Raw genomic sequence first — 15,794 nt, forward strand, 5'->3', positions numbered from 1 at the left:
TTAGCAACTTCACCCCACGGCAGAAGCTCCTCCAGGCTTGTGTTTTTTATGGAGATAAAACATCCACGTTGCGAGTCAGTAGTAGGTATCCCCCCCCCCCCCCCCCCCAACACACACACACACACACACACACACACACACACGTGACCACTCTACTAGAGACACTATTGATTATACGGGTGAACCACACCTTTAAAAAGGAAGCAGAGTGATGACAATCTGAACCAACTCCCTGGAAGAAAGCAAATATGAGTTTGTTTGTTTGTTTGTTTGTTTGCTATCAGCATTCTGCATACACTTTTATTTTCACGTGTTTTACCTTCCTAGACACCAATAGTTTTACAAAAGGATAATGTGGATAGTTTTTTTGTCATTGACAAGGAATGTAAAATAAAGCACTTTTTGAGTTGATACTATCAAGCCTCTAATCCCTTAAGCAAGGCACTAACTTGATTAGAGCTATGAAAGAATGATCTAAACGCTGCTTTATTGAACAGTTTGTACATTTCTTTATGAAAACAAAGGACGTGCTGTACATCTGGAAGTGCACACTGGCCGTCTGAAGGTGCGTGTGCACTTAAAAAGATGCTCCTATTGTTACTGAAAGCTGATTTCCAGTCATTTCTGCCAACAATGATACAGGGGCTGGCTACCGTAATTGAGTTGGCATGATAAAATCAAATCGATTTGACTGGCATCAAGAGTTTCAGTTAAAAAAAATAAACTGCATGAGAATTATTTGACTTCCTGTTTCTGTGAAGATCTTTGTGTCCTTTTGTTCTGCAAAGTTTACATGATTTAACGCATTTCTCATTGTCATCGTGTACTGAACCTTAACATGACTTTGTAATCTGTAGCACAAAGGGCATGTTTGTTATTTTATCTCATGTTATGCTGCATTTTCATTTTTCTTACACCTCATAAGAACATTCAGTTTCACTTGTGCAGCAATAAGACATTAAAATATAAGAAGCATCCACAGTACTAGTATGTTGACATCATCATCATGAGTGTAATACACTGTATTAAATTATTAAATAAAGTTTAAGGCAATTTGTGGTTTGTTTTGGGTGTTTTATCTCCTATGCAGCATTTTTAAATTTTCTCATGTATATATGATATTAAATGAGGGTTTAAGCTGCCTTTCGCTTGTTTTCGAGGTAAATTGTCTTGAATTTCCACAAAAGAACAGCATTAAAACTATCAGTGATATTTTTAGATCTACTAAAAATATTTATACATAATTTTCTGCAAAAATAAACTCTCCACATTTTTCTTGGTATTCCCCCCAAAATGGTGGAAAATCTCATATTGAAACTTACACCTAAGGGGAATTAATTATTCCTGGCTTTAATCTCAGAAATTAGGTCGGAATAATGAATTTAATCTCAAGTTCTGAGGAAAAGGAAGCCCCTGTCCTCTTGTGTGCATATTCGTCAAAAGATCCTGTAAAATAGCAATTCTAAAAATGTTGTATTTAAATGGACTGAATGGACAAAATGATTTTGGACTGTGAAGGCTGCAGAGCTTGCTCTAGACCATCTTTAAACAGTTTGGATTTGGTTTCTTCTTCCTCTCTTGCATCAACCTCACAGCTAAACACAGATGACTTAGTAAAAAAGCTGACAAACTACATGTCATAATTTGAGGTGAAGGTCCAAATGCAGTGAGAACTAAAGATATTGGAGGCAACCAAGGAAGGTAAAGGTGTGTTTATGTTTTATATTTATATTTTTAAAAAAGGCCTATTTACAAGTGAGGAACCAACAGACAAGCGCACTGAGGTCAGCATAAATAGACAGGTAGTGAATGCAAAGACAATGGAGCAGGTGAGATGATTGCTAATGACAAGGACCTACAGGTGTGACAATTAAGGAGTGGGAGGCAAAATTAGACTAGACAAAAGGAGAAGAACTAAGGAGGAGCTAAATGAGGATAACATAATCTAAATGCAATGGGAATAAGTGAATTTCAAACAATAGAAACTAAACTGGGCACAAAGAACAACAGGAGCAGAGAGCAACGGCAGGAACACATGGATGTAGGGCTAATCTAGAAAAAATGATAACTATACGGTAAAAGGTAAAAGACACAAAAGGAAGCTAAGCAAACGGGGATCTGTCAACACAAAAGCTACACAAAAATAAGCAAGGGAAAACTAATGAGAAATAAAAACGAAAAATAAAACTGAGAGATTGGGGACTGGGACTGGCTGGGCAGATACAGTAACTGGGAGGTGAGTGTGAACAGGGAGGGACACGAATCACAGGGTCACCTGGGAGAGGGGAGAAAGCATACAAGGGTCTCCCTTTGGTTGGCAGGCCCATCATTTGAGCTGGCTTAATACTCACTGGAGGGTTGCACACTGACTCAAGCCAAAGTCTCAGAAATGATGGATGCTGTCTACAAAAAGCTAACTGTTGAGGATTGATGCATCTATTTTTTTAACAAATGAACTGATAACAGAACGCACAGACTAGTGTTAACCTTTACCAAGGGTTAACAGGTATTTAAGAAAGTTAGAGCATAATCACAAACTAACCATAAGGATTACATGCAAGTAAAATCATTACTCAACTTTAATGTTTCTTGTTAGCAGACTTCCAAATGTACATAATTGTACTGTATTCATTTTCCAAGTCTAAGGCCTTGGGCCTCAAGCAGGGTTCAAGTTGGTGTCCCAAGTGATGTCATAATAGAGCAAGAGATAGACCTGCGGATGGGAGACTCGTGTGGAATAATGAGCACATTGTTCCTTTTTGTTCGAACAAAGCACCTAAAGACCTAAAAAAGCAAGATCCCAGTTGAAATGAGCTTCCTCTGTATGATGGCAGGTCTCAGCCTTAGAGATCAGGTAAGGAGCTCTGTCATCAGGGGTAGACTCAGAATAGAGCTGCTGTTCCTGCTCATCAAAATGAGTCAGATGAGACGGCATCTTATTCAAGTGGCCTCCTGGTTCCAGTGGTTTTCCAGGCTCGTCTCACATTGGGAAGAGAGCTCGGTGCAGATCCAGAACTGATTGGAGGGATTATTATGTATATCCTGGGATCCCCTAGGAGGATCTGGATATGCCTGGACTTCCCTCCAGGTTATTTTGTGTTTGTAAGTAGGAAATTAAAGATAACACTTTACAATAAGGGTCCTGTTAATAACTTCATTTAGTGGATTATTAAGCTTTAATAAACTATTTAATGAAGTACAACAACTGCTTAACAATATTATGTTATCCATTATTAAGCAGACACCCCTCGGCCCTTTGTTCTAACCTTAAGGACACTTAATATTTAACAATACAGGGAATGCTAATAAAGGCCCCTTTTGTTTATTAATGCTTAATAATGCACTAAGTAACACTAATAAAGGGTCCCTTACTGTAAAGTGTTCCCAAATCCTCCTCCAAATCTAGTTGTTTAATCGGGAACGTTTCTGCAAAAATCCCTGTAACTAGCCACGGCACGGAAACAAAAACAAAGAATTTAGAACTAATTTTTATTACATTCATACATTTCAACAACAATAACAGGACTTGACTGTTATATTTTTCACAGCCAGCAATCACAATGGTAAACATGAGGTAGATTAACCAGGGCACCAAGGCTACCAGTGAGCTGCACAAACACATGAAACACCTATTAGTGAAGATTGTGAGAGCAAGTTGCATATTAAGAATTTGATTTAAAGAAAGAAAAAACACATTCGATGGACCAATAGAGAATGATACCTGTCTTACATTTGGACCAATTTGTTTCACTTATAATAATCCACTTGAATAGTGCAAGTTTATATTTCCTACCCCCAAGGACATTCAATCATCCGGTTGGATTCCTGTGCAAACACTAACGTGGGTATCACACTTCAAAAGGATTATTTTTCTAAAATGCTTGTCAAATAAATTAAAAAATCCTATATGGACCTTTTTTTTTTTTCAATAAAATCTAACAATATATCTAGGTAATTTATTTTTGCCTCCGTAGCATAAAATGGAGACGGACACAACCAAAAACTAACTATTTTAACCATCAGAGGGTGGGGGTGGGTGGGGATGATAAAATATATTAATAATGTAAACAAAGCTTTAAACAGCACAGCAGTCCAAAAGCCAATAATTTCATCCAGCATCAGTCAGACAAAGTCCAAGTCTTGGCCTCACAATCATTCTCCATTCTCATTGGTCGTTGGAACAGGTTACTTGTGTTTAACATCATTTAAGGCATATTCTTTGGACAACCCTGTGGAGAAACATAACAAAAACGTTCAAGTATGTCACTGGCTTGACAAGCTGCTTTTGTGTCACCTTCTTGAGTACCATTTCTTTCAGTGTAGGGTGTGTGTTTGTTGGGTGGTGGTGGTGGGTGTACACAAATGGCAGCTGAGATAGACAAAACAGTCAGCCGCATGAAAAGACAACGGGATCTGTTGTCCCAAGTGAGATGATTGGCAGTGAGGAAGCTTGATTGTGACATTTTGCACAGCAGTCAAGTCAGCAAAATGTCAAAAATGTCAAACGTTTGTTTTACAATTTGAGTTCACAATTCAATTCTAATTAAATTCAAAAATACTTTATTAATCCCAGAGGGAAATTAGAGCAGCTGTGATTGGTGTTAACACCTGATTCCTGCATCTAAGTCGGGGTTGTATTGCCTGGGTTTCAGTTCAAGTCACAAAACAACAATAAAGCCTTACATTCTCTAAAAGCCACAACTCGTAAACTTCCTCAAGTTGTGAAATTTCAGTCATTTGGAAACGAAAACCTACCCCGACACAGCTTCCTGTCATAAAAGATTATCGATGCCACAAATATTTTAGAGGCACAATAGAAATGTTTAAATGTGCTAGATTAAATATTTACTTATGGTTCAACATATATTGATATAAAGAGTAGAATTTGTTCATTTTATTGATGAAATGCCGTAAAACGCTAAACTCTGTGTTTATATAATGGTTTCGTGGAGTTTCAGAGGCAGAGCTGAAAGCAAAAGGAGAAAAGGTGCAGCTGAGTCTTTGGTGCCGACATAAGTTAATGCTAAATACATACTGTTAGGAGGGAGGAACAGCCTAACGCCTGTAAGTCACTTTCCTTCCATCTCCCTTTATTAGAAACCCTGAGATAAATGTGAATGTCCAGGAATGGACACACTGGAATCAAAGTTCGTGGAGACACACACACACAATCCTCCGAAGGTCCTGCTACAGATCAGAGGGTGTCCACTTTAGCAAAATATGACGACTAAATTGTACATTTTAAGTTCAGTTGTACTCCTCCCCACAGCAGTCTTTTTTAAGGGGGGTAGTTAAGTTTGTAGTCAGGCTTGGTGCGCTGCTGTAGGAGTACGGCTCTAGGAACAGCCGCCTGCCTTAACAGAATTGTTGCTGCTGGCTGGTTTAAATCTACTCTTGAATCTCCAACAGAACTCTTTTCAAACATGGCGGCCAGTCAAAAAGTACAGGGGCCGATCCTCGCTGCAGTTGGCTGTCTGAAACTCGTCCCGAAGGCGGAACTGCCACTCGTCCTCCAGCTCCAGTCGGACGATGGTCTGACGCAGGGAACTTCGGTCCTGACAGATCACGCAGAGGGTGGCGCCTGGCAGCAGAATCAAGTAAAAAACTCATTTTTCCAACTATTCTGAAAAAGAAACATAAAACCTCTGAGGTATACACATATATCACCTTTCAGAAAGCGGAACCTCTTGAGGAGTCCAGAGACAACGAAGGAGTCACAGAGATAAAGCAGGAGGCCACTGAACACCAAACCCTGATGGTTAAGATTGGTGGAGTGTGGACGAGAGTTGATGTAGCACACGGTGATCTGGGAAAAGAAAAAGGGACACGGCATGATTACTACTAAAGCAAAATAAAGGAAACGTTAAATATTAAAGAGCCAATCACTTTTGTACGTTCATTCTGTTTATCTTTGTTATCCATTTTTGTTCTTTCTTTCTTTTTCTTTTTTTTAGAAAAAAAAAGATTTTTTTTACTAAAACTGTGTAAGAAAATAAAAAAGAGGAAAATAAAAGAGACAATGTGTAGCTTTTACCAATAAACTCTGGAAATATCCGTTAAAATGTTGTTGAAAAATATTGGCAGCTTTGTAACAAATAACCATGCAAATTGGGTCTAAAATACATGGGAGCAGGTCTAAGTCTCTGGGTGTTTTCTTCTACGGGAGCCCGTGAGGACAAAACGCCTTTATTGATTCGTAAGAAATGGTTATAAAACATTCGCCGTTGTTGTTTTAGACATTTACCTCTTCACTCGTTGCGATGAAAGGGATTCTGGTGTGATTGTCATTTTTCTGGAGGTTGCTCTCCCAGGATTTTTTACCCTAATGGCCATCCGTTGGTAAGGTCTTACTCCAACACAAAAATACCGCTTGCACACAATGATTTAGGTATGTACTGCCTAATTCACTCTGACCAAGTACATTTGAATGTTGACTGGAAAAATAAAAATCAACAAAAACAAAATTATCTACATATGCTAAAATTGCTGAGGTTTTATAAGGACGCAAATATGATGTCATATGCAAACATACTGAGTTTGACTAGTTAGCATTCGCTGCACATGTGCACATAAACAGGTCAGGATGTTCTTGGCAGAACAGAGAAAGTACTGTAACATGCCTCTGAGTGCTTTAAAGGTTTCCAATTATTTGTTACTAAATAAGTTTAAAGTTCGCATGAAAATAGGAGATTCTATCTAAAAATGTTCCATATGATGCTTCCTTCCTGTTTGACTGAAAGGACAAGTGCAGCCTCCTGGGAGGTCTTACCTCTGGGCTGAGGTTGAGGTAGCTGTCGATGGACAGAACTGGGTTGTTTCTGTTCTGAACAGCTTTTGGAAACAGTCTGTGGCTGCAGTTCTGCAGGAAGCTTTCCAGCAGGAACTGTGCCGGCGCCTCTAATAGGGTCTGCTCGCTGTCTGGGGCGCAAACGTACTGCGAAGGGCTGATGGAAGCTTTGTTTTCTATCTCCTGTGGACAATGGGTGCAAAAGCAATGGTTTAAAAAAACTATTTCACAGTATCTGAGCGTATGAAGTGTGAATACACCCACCATGAGTTTAGGTTTGACCACAAAGTCTTTGTTTCCCCCGACTGGAATGTGTTTCTTCATCAGGAAGAAGTTGTTGAAGCGGCACAGGAGCAGCCCGCTGCTATTAACCCTCAGATTAAAATCCACCTCCTCACAGCCATACCTGCACCAAATCAAAACGTTAAATAGTGACAACGTTATGCTTATCATTGAATGACTGGCTGACATGTTTGTGTGCAAACCCACCGGTTAAGATCATACTGAACATTCTGGGTCAGGTCCACGTTGAGCATCACAAAGTCATGAAGATGACAACGGCTGAAGGGGCTGCTGGGAGACCTGCAAGGTAGGCTGCTGCTCCACTTACGGATGCCACACATGGCATACAGGGAGATCTTTGGCGTGTTCTCCATCTGCTGCAGCACCGACTTCAGTGACACATTGGAGAGACTAGAGCCTCCGTCTGACGTGTCACTAGAAAAAAAATTCAAAGGAGGAAATTGATTATTTAACATTTCTTGAAAAACTCTCTAAAAGCCCTGGATGGTCAATGGTCATTAAAATTATAATGTGTGAAAGTAAGTTATTTTTTACAAAAGAAGACCACAATAAAAACAAATGTTAGCCACTACGTTTGACCAGATTAGGAAACTAAAGAGATTTTTAAAGGATAGGTGCTATCTTTGTAGGAGATTATAGGTTTATTTTTATAGTTCCTTACCAGAAAAATTCACAAGCTGCCTTTCGAGCACAAAAAAGGAAACAATAAAAATTAAAGCTGCAAGCAGCGTCCTTCGGCCCTCGCAGCTCCGTGCCGCTCCGGCCTGGCCGGCAGCTCGGAGCACCCGGGCATGTCCACGGGACATTAAATTCGACCCCCATGATGCGCACGGTCTCCTCTTCTGCACTTCACCCTAACTCAGCATCTTCTCTGAGCCCACCATTAAATTACACATCTCACTCTAGGGGATACTCTATGTTTACCACACGGGTGGTGTGATGACACAGAACAAGTCTAATGCTATTCTAACCACGTATTTTGAAGTTATTGAAGGTTAAAGTTATTTAGGTGGCGCTGTGACCAACTACAGAAAAATCTCATTGAGGTCAGCTTTGGTTGACAAAGATGGTTTTCTGTTAATTTGCTATCAATCAGATGTTGTTTGTGTTATCTAGAGCCAGAGAGCTGAAAGGAGGTGGAGCGAATGGGATTTGAACCAACAACCACATCAATGTGTTTGTTGCAGTCACATGATGACACAAGCCAAGTTTAACGCCATTCTGACCTTGTATTAGGAAGTAATTAACTTTTAATCTTATCTAGGGGGCACTGTAACCAATTACATGAAAATCCCATTGAGGTCCTCTTTGGGAGTTAAAGATGGTTTCGTGGTAGTTTGGCATCAATCAGATGTTGTGTGTGCTTTCTAGAGCCAGAGAGCTGAAAGGGGGCAGAGCTAAAGGGATTTGAACCAACAGCCACATCAATGTGTTTGGTGCAGTCACGTGATGACACAAGCCAAGTATAATGCCATTCTGACCTTGTCTTTAGAAGTTAATAAAGTTTGAACCTATCTAGGGGGCTCTGTGACCATTTACAACTAAATCCCATAGAGGTCATCTTTGGTAATCAAAGATGGTTTTCTGTTAATACGGCATCAACCAAATGTCGCATGGGTCATCTAGAGCCAAAAGGCTGTAAGTGGGTGGAGTTAAAGTTATTTGAAAGAGTGAGCCCATACATGTGTTGATTGCAGTTGCGTGATGACTCCCACCATGTTTGATATAGTTTGGAGCTTTTTTGTAGAAGTTACAACGGTTTTATTGTATCTAGGGGGCACTGTCCCAAATTTAGGAAAATATCCCATGGAGCAGTTTGTAGGTTGACAACAATCATTTGCATGTAGTTTGGTGTGAATTATGCATGTGTTATTCAGGGCCTAATATCTGTCGGGGGGGGGGGGGAGATAAAGTAATATGAACCATTGACCACAGGAGTGTGTTGGGTGCCTTTGTGTGATGACATATAGCAAGTTTGGTGCAGTTGCGACCTCGTCTGTAGGAATTATTACAATTTTAAAGGTATGTAGGGGGAGCTGTGGTGATATTATACAACGTTCACCAACCGTTTGTGCCTCATTGGCTAAAGGGCGTGATTGTTGATTGCCATGTTCAGTCTCGTGCAGATCCGAGGCTGTTTGTGGAAGTTACAGTCAAACGTAAGGTCACGGCATCACGCCAGAATTCGCCATGGCCTCAAAGCCCCTCCCTTTCTGGAAAGCTATCAGAACTGAATGGTCATTACAACATCATGAAGACAGTGCATAACCTTAGTGTCATGTTGACTAAATCAGAGGGGACAATTATGGGCATTTCACCATAAAAAAAAGACATCCTGTTGTCAGGGGGCGTGGCTTTGGTGATGTCAGCTGTCCACATTGTCATTGTCTTGAGATGTGGTCAGTGATCACACAGACAAAGTTTGATATAGTTTGATTTAGATCTGATCATGCACATGGGAGTTATGACATCAAGTAATGTAATGGTAAAAGGTCAATGTTTGAGGCTTAGCCATGCCCACACCGTTCAACTTTAGCAAAATTTGACAGTTGAATTTTTTCCCCTATGTCTTAGGAGTACATAGCAGAAGTTTGAAAGCGATCGTTGAAAAGGGCGATGGGGAATCACTCTCCAAACAATGTGTGCAAAAACCACTAAATCGAGTACTTGGACCAAAATGGCCGACTTCCTGTGCGACATTGAGCTTAGCTCCAAGAGACTTTTGTGTAGGACCTGAGACACTGCATTAGTGTACCAATTTTCGTAATCATCAGACAAATCATCGCGTGGGGCTGACAGTTTTAATGGTTCTAGGGGGTGCTATTTCAGAAAATAGGCCATGCCCATCAACCTATTATGTTCATTTCAATTGGGGGTCACACTAGGATCACTCACCAGAAATTTCGTGGTGATACCATGATAACTGAGGAAATGAAAGGCAAAAGTATTTCCATGGTGTGATGGCAAATTTCGCCATGCCCACAAAGCCCTGCCAGCACTGGACACCAAGTGACTGGAACTAGTTTACTGCTATTTGCCAGAGATTGCTGGTGATTAGGTGAAAGGAGTCCAATAGGGAGCTGTAAAAATAAAGAGTGGTGTGGCGAGAGGTCAAAGTTTGAGGCTTAGCCACGCCCACACCTTTCAACTTTTGAAAAATCTGACGGTTGAATTTTTTCCTCTATGTCTTAAGAGTATATAGCAGAAGTTTGAAGGCGATCGGTGAAAAAGGCAACGGGGCATCATTCTCCACGTGTGTGAAAACCACTAATGTACCTCGAGTACTTGGACCAAAATAGCCGACTTCCTGTTCGACATTGAGCTTAGATCCAGAGACTTTTTTGTAGGTCCGGAGACAGTACATTAGTGTGCCAAATTTCGTAATCCTCTGTCAAAGCATGGCTTGGGGATAACAGTTTTAATTGTTCTAGGAGGCGCTATTTCAGAAAATAGGCTACGCCCACCAATTTCTGACATGAAGTTATATTGGGGGTCAGACTAGAATTACTCACCAGAAATTTCGTGGCGATATCATGAGAACTGTGGAAATGAGAGGCAAACGTATTTCCATGACGTGATGGCGAATTTCGCCATGCTCCCAAAGCCCCACCTTTTTTCAAAACCTGTCCGTACTGGAGACCAAGTGACCTCAACTTATCTACTGTTATTTGCCAGAGATTGCTGGTGATTGGGTGAAAGGAGTCCAATAGGGAGCTGTGAAAAAAGAGTGGTGTGGCTGCAGGTCAAAGTTAGTGTACCAAATTTCCTAATCCTCAGTTAAAGCATGACTTGGGGCTGACAGTTTTAATGGTCTTAGGGGGTGCTATTTAAGAAAATAGGCCACGCCCACCGGATTTTCAAATCAGATTTTTTGGGGGGCCGGACTAGCATCACTCACCAGAGGTTTTGTGGCGATATCTTTAGAAATGACGAAATGGGAGGCAAACGTATAGCCACGGTGGTATGCCTGAATTCGCCGCGCCACCACAGCCTCGCCCTCTTTTAAAATCTCCCATATAGCTACACCAAGCAACCCCCACTTGTCTGGAGTTACCAGCTACAAATTTGTGGTGATTAAGTGAAATGGGGCGATTTGGGACCTATCACAGTAAAACTTGACCTTTTTGGTCCTGAGGGGGCGGGGCTTGTGTGATGATGAGTGTATGACGAATGACCACAGAAATTTTTGTAACTCTACTCTGTTCGGGTATGACTTCATAGCCATTTAGCCTAGTGAACTAGACCAAATTCTTGCTTTGCAAAGTTTGGTCTAGGGAACGCTCCACTGGAACCTCTGCAGCCCCTAACAGCATTCTGGCTGGCCAATCACAGCTCTCTAGAGGAGTTTCAAACACATAAAGAGCTGTGATTGGTCCATAATGGTGGGCCAATCTTAGTGCTCTATCTGCTTAGTGAACAAATCACAGAGCTTTATCCGCTTTGTGGGCCAATCAGGGCACTCTATATGCCTGGTGGGTGGGATGATGCAACAGAGTGAAACAAGATGGCGACAGCTCGTTTGAAATGGCTTTTACATCAATTATGGACTATTAGAACTTGGGCTTCATTAGAATTAGGAGCAGATAATGTATTTAAGTGCTTTTTTTTTTTTTTTTTTTAGAAAAAATGATGTGTTTGCTCCTTCAACTGTGGACCGCCTCATTTACCGATAGCTGTTGCGGTGAGTATGTCACATTCATTGTCCAGTAGCATGCAGAGATCATTTGAAAGACAACGGTAGAACCCGCAACCACAACCAAGAGCCGTCAATGGAGCGTTGCCAGACTAAATAATATATTTATTCAGTCTGGCTTGCCAGGCTAATAGCCATTTATATATTTTTAGCGAGTAGACGAACTTCGAGGCCTGGCCATGCCCACTCAGCATATACGAAAAGTCAGTTTTATTTTTTCTATTTGATTGCCCATCCCTTCTGAGCAATTTCCCACAACTTTCGAGACGATCGTGCGAAAAATGATTGAGTAAATCAAACAGATGCGGACCCTTGAAACGGCCAAAACAAGGTCAAAATCACCACATCAAACCAAAATGGCTGACTTCCTGTTTGATGTTGACCATAGTTGCAAGATGCTTTTCTGTGCGGACTGTTGAGTACTACAAGTGTACAAAATTTCATAACTTTACAACAAACTGAGGTTTATGGAGTTTTTTTTTCCACATTCTAGGGGGCGCTGTGGAGCTAGTTTTATTGCGATTTTTTTGGGACCTTTAAAATACAAAATTTTACACCACGCCTGACATGTGTGCAAAAATTCCTGAGTTTTCAGGTATGTTAAGGCCTCCAAAAAGCCAATTTACTTGGCGGAAGAAATATAAACGGAGCAGATACAATAGGCCTTCGCAGCTTCGCTGCTCAGGCCTAATGAAAATATATCAAAACAAAAAAGGTTTAAGAAAAAATTCCCATAGTTTTCACACACACTGGTGTGGTGAAAATGGTCTTCCACATTTCACCCAAGTGGGGAGCGGTGAGCTGCAGACACGGCCGCCCTCAGGAACTATTTGGCAATTTAACCTTCCAATCCAACCCCTTAAAGCTGAGTGTCAAACAGGGAGGCATTGGGTTCCATTTTTAACCTCCTAGGGCCTTGCATCCGCATACGTGGAAATTGGCTCCTTGCACTTTAAAATGTTATTCTCTTCTACTTAGACCTTTTTGTTATTATTTATAGACACTTTATTTGACTTTAATTCAAAATTATTTTGTTTTCTTTCTTTTTAGGATATTTGACATTTTTATGTAATAAATTTTTATTCAATTTTTGTAACTTTGTTTCTGTTAATTTCAGTCGACTAATCTGTAATAGCTAGAAATGTTTTTTGTTTTAAATCAAACCAAAAATAAGTTTGGGTCCCAGGAGGTTAAAGTCTTTGGTATGACACGACAGGGACTTGATCTCCCAGTCCCAGGGCGGAGACTCTACCACTAGGCCTCTGAGCTGGTAAAATAAGGAAGACCACAATATACAGCAATGGTAGAAACACAGTTAATAAAAGAAGCTAATGCATGGGTGGTGGATTAATAGTTCACAAAAACATCTGGGGGACTTATCTGTACTAATTTACTAATAAAAATCCTTGTTTATCTTTTTAGTGCTCTTCATTTTTTTCCCCACGTCCTCCGGCTGTAAAGCATTCAGAATTAATGTCTGAGTGCCGAAGACAAGCCTTATAGTTTTACTCTCACTTGGATTATGGTGCCTCACCTGATACCAAAACTTTATTAGAAATATTTTTGGTTGTTTTAAAGCCCAATGGACAGGAAGACAGAAAAGAAAGAGAAATGAGGGAGAGGAAAGGAAGAAGGGAAAGAATTTACAAAAATAAACAATAAAAGATGTACAAGAATCTGCTTCTAGACCTGCAGAAAAAGAGAAAAAAGGAGACACACAAAAATACAACAGAACCAAAATATCACTGTGCCAACCGCATGAAGATATATAACGGTAACGATTTTTGCTGAAAAGCACACGGTAATAATTTATAGTGCATTTAGTGTCAACCACAGCCATGGGTTATGTGTTAAAAATGCCCAAGTCCATACTTGTGAGAAATCCTCATTGTTTATTTTTAATAATAAAAATAGTACTGGGGTAGCAGTAGCTCAGGAGGTAGAGTGGCTTGTCCAGTAATTGGAGGGTTGTAGGTTTGATCCGACAACAGAGAATTCTGCTGTTGTGTCCTTGGGCAAGACACTTAATCCACCTTTCCTGCCGGTGGTGGTCGGAGAGACTTTTGGCACCTGTTCTCTGCAGCCTTGCCTCTGTCAGTCAGCCCCAGGGCAGCTGAAGCTACATTGTAGTTCATTACCACCAGGGTGTGAATGTGTGTGTGAATGGATGAATGATACACCGTAGTGTAAAGCACTTTGGATCATGTATCAACCTCACCATGGCAGCATTACCATCTGGGCAAATGTGTAAAATAGTTTCAGGAAATTCTGTGTCATGAATCCTTTTGTGGAAAAATAGATACAAAATCACAAGTTTTACACAAAGAAACCTTAAATATTAGCAAAGAGGGTTCTTTAGAAAAAAATCAATCCCCCATTAGGAAAAAATGGCTCTTGTAATTTTGAGGCAACCCATTCTGTCATAAAATTATTATTTTTTTCACTTCTTTTCCTTCCTAATTTTGCATTTCTTTTTTTTTTGCACCAAGTACCGCGGCAATTTCCTACTGTTGTGATTCTCGTACATATGGCAATCAAACCCTTCTGACTCCTTCCTTCCTTCCTTCCTTCCTTCCTTCCTTCCTCCCTCCCTCCCTCCCTCCCTCCCTCCATCCATCCATCCATCCATCCTCCCTCTTCTGCTTATCTGGAGGGTCGTGAGGACAGCAGCCGAAGCAGGGAGGCCTAGACTCCCTTCTTCTAAGCCACTTGGGCCAGCTCCTCTGGGGGAATCCCAAGGGGTTCCTTGGAGAAGACATCCTACCCTTTTCTAACTCAAGACCATGGCCTCGAAATGAGAGGAGTTGATTCTCATCAGCTGCTTCACACTCGGCTGCGAACCAATCCAGCAAAAGCTGTCTGATGAAGCCAAAAGAACCACATCATCTCCAAAGAGCAGGGACCTGGTCCTTAGACCACCAAAATGGATCACTTCAACACTTTGGCTGCACCTAGAAATCCTGTCTATAAAGTTATGAACAGAATTGGTGACAAATGGCAGCCTTGGCAGAGTCCAACTCTCACCAATAACGAGCCTGATTTACTGTAATGTAGACCAAGCTCTGACACCAGTCAGCCCGTATTAAAGGGTCTGGACAATTAAAATATGGGACAAATTATATAATAAAATGAGAAGCAGCTCAAACTAACAATTGTGCATGCAAATGTTTATTTCAAAATTACAATTACGTTAAAAGATTATTGAGAAAAAGTGAGTCTTTATTAAATGATAAATTCAAAAAAGTCCTGCAGCAACTTATTTGTAACGTGTTCCACTTCAGAGTGAGCAAATAAAATAGGATCACACCAGCTCCCTACCTCCCATCTGCTGACTGGCAGGTGTTCCACTGCACACAGGAGTCGTCCATCATGACAATGAAAGGCCACACGTCTTGCCTCTTGACACCCTGTTCCTCCAGGCGGTTTCTCTCCAGCTCCAGGTTATGATATGACAGCTCTTTGATCATGAAGCGAGCAGCTCCTTAAACACAAAGTTCATCAATCCTTCTCTGTTCAAAAACGCAACGCTTACAATTTCCTTCATCAGCTAAATAGAGCATTAGACAGCAGAATTCACTGTGAATATTTGCAGAAAACAATTCCCACGGAAATTATCCCAAAGCTGCATACAAGCAGAAAACCATGTGGATGGATATCAGAGGTCAAAGTAACACTGATGCCATTTCTCTCAGCTTTGCTACACTGGTCTGAGACAGGAAATATGCTACTTTTCGACCCCCCCCCCCCCCCCCCCCCCCGCTTTCATTCTCTCACATTGGCTAAAAAAAGAACTCCCATTTCACCTTAAACAAACAGGCTGCATGTCACCACTGGAATAACTAACCAGCCCGCTGGTTATCTAAGGGTTTATTAGGTGTGTTCCAGCCATAAAGATCTTAGCAGCACTAATCTCCTTTGACTTAGGCCCTGTCCACACGTAGCCGGGGATCTGCTAAAACGTAGATATTTTTCTATGTTTTGGCCTGTCATCCACACGAAAACGGATCTTTT

General features: G+C 40.9%; 1 protein-coding gene across 10 annotated transcripts in view; it reads right to left on the reverse strand.

The window, feature by feature from the left end:
* Positions 1-5,186: 5,186 nt before the first annotated feature.
* greb1l (GREB1 like retinoic acid receptor coactivator) overlaps positions 5,187-15,794 on the reverse strand; it is a 64,067-nt gene continuing 53,459 nt past the window's right edge. For all 10 annotated transcript variants that reach the window (XM_070541646.1, XM_054741344.2, XM_070541645.1 and 7 more), the window contains 6 exons: positions 15,102-15,264; positions 7,277-7,504; positions 7,052-7,193; positions 6,770-6,970; positions 5,668-5,806; positions 5,187-5,581 (listed from right to left, as the gene is read on the reverse strand). In XM_070541646.1, coding sequence (XP_070397747.1) covers positions 5,418-5,581; positions 5,668-5,806; positions 6,770-6,970; positions 7,052-7,193; positions 7,277-7,504; positions 15,102-15,264 — 1,037 coding nt within the window. In that variant the 3' untranslated portion in view covers positions 5,187-5,417. The remainder of the gene's footprint in view (positions 5,582-5,667; positions 5,807-6,769; positions 6,971-7,051; positions 7,194-7,276; positions 7,505-15,101; positions 15,265-15,794) is intronic.

The sequence above is a fragment of the Nothobranchius furzeri genome, chromosome 11, assembly GCF_043380555.1.
Source record: "Nothobranchius furzeri strain GRZ-AD chromosome 11, NfurGRZ-RIMD1, whole genome shotgun sequence".
In the NCBI taxonomy this organism is placed as follows: Eukaryota; Metazoa; Chordata; class Actinopteri; order Cyprinodontiformes; family Nothobranchiidae; genus Nothobranchius; species Nothobranchius furzeri.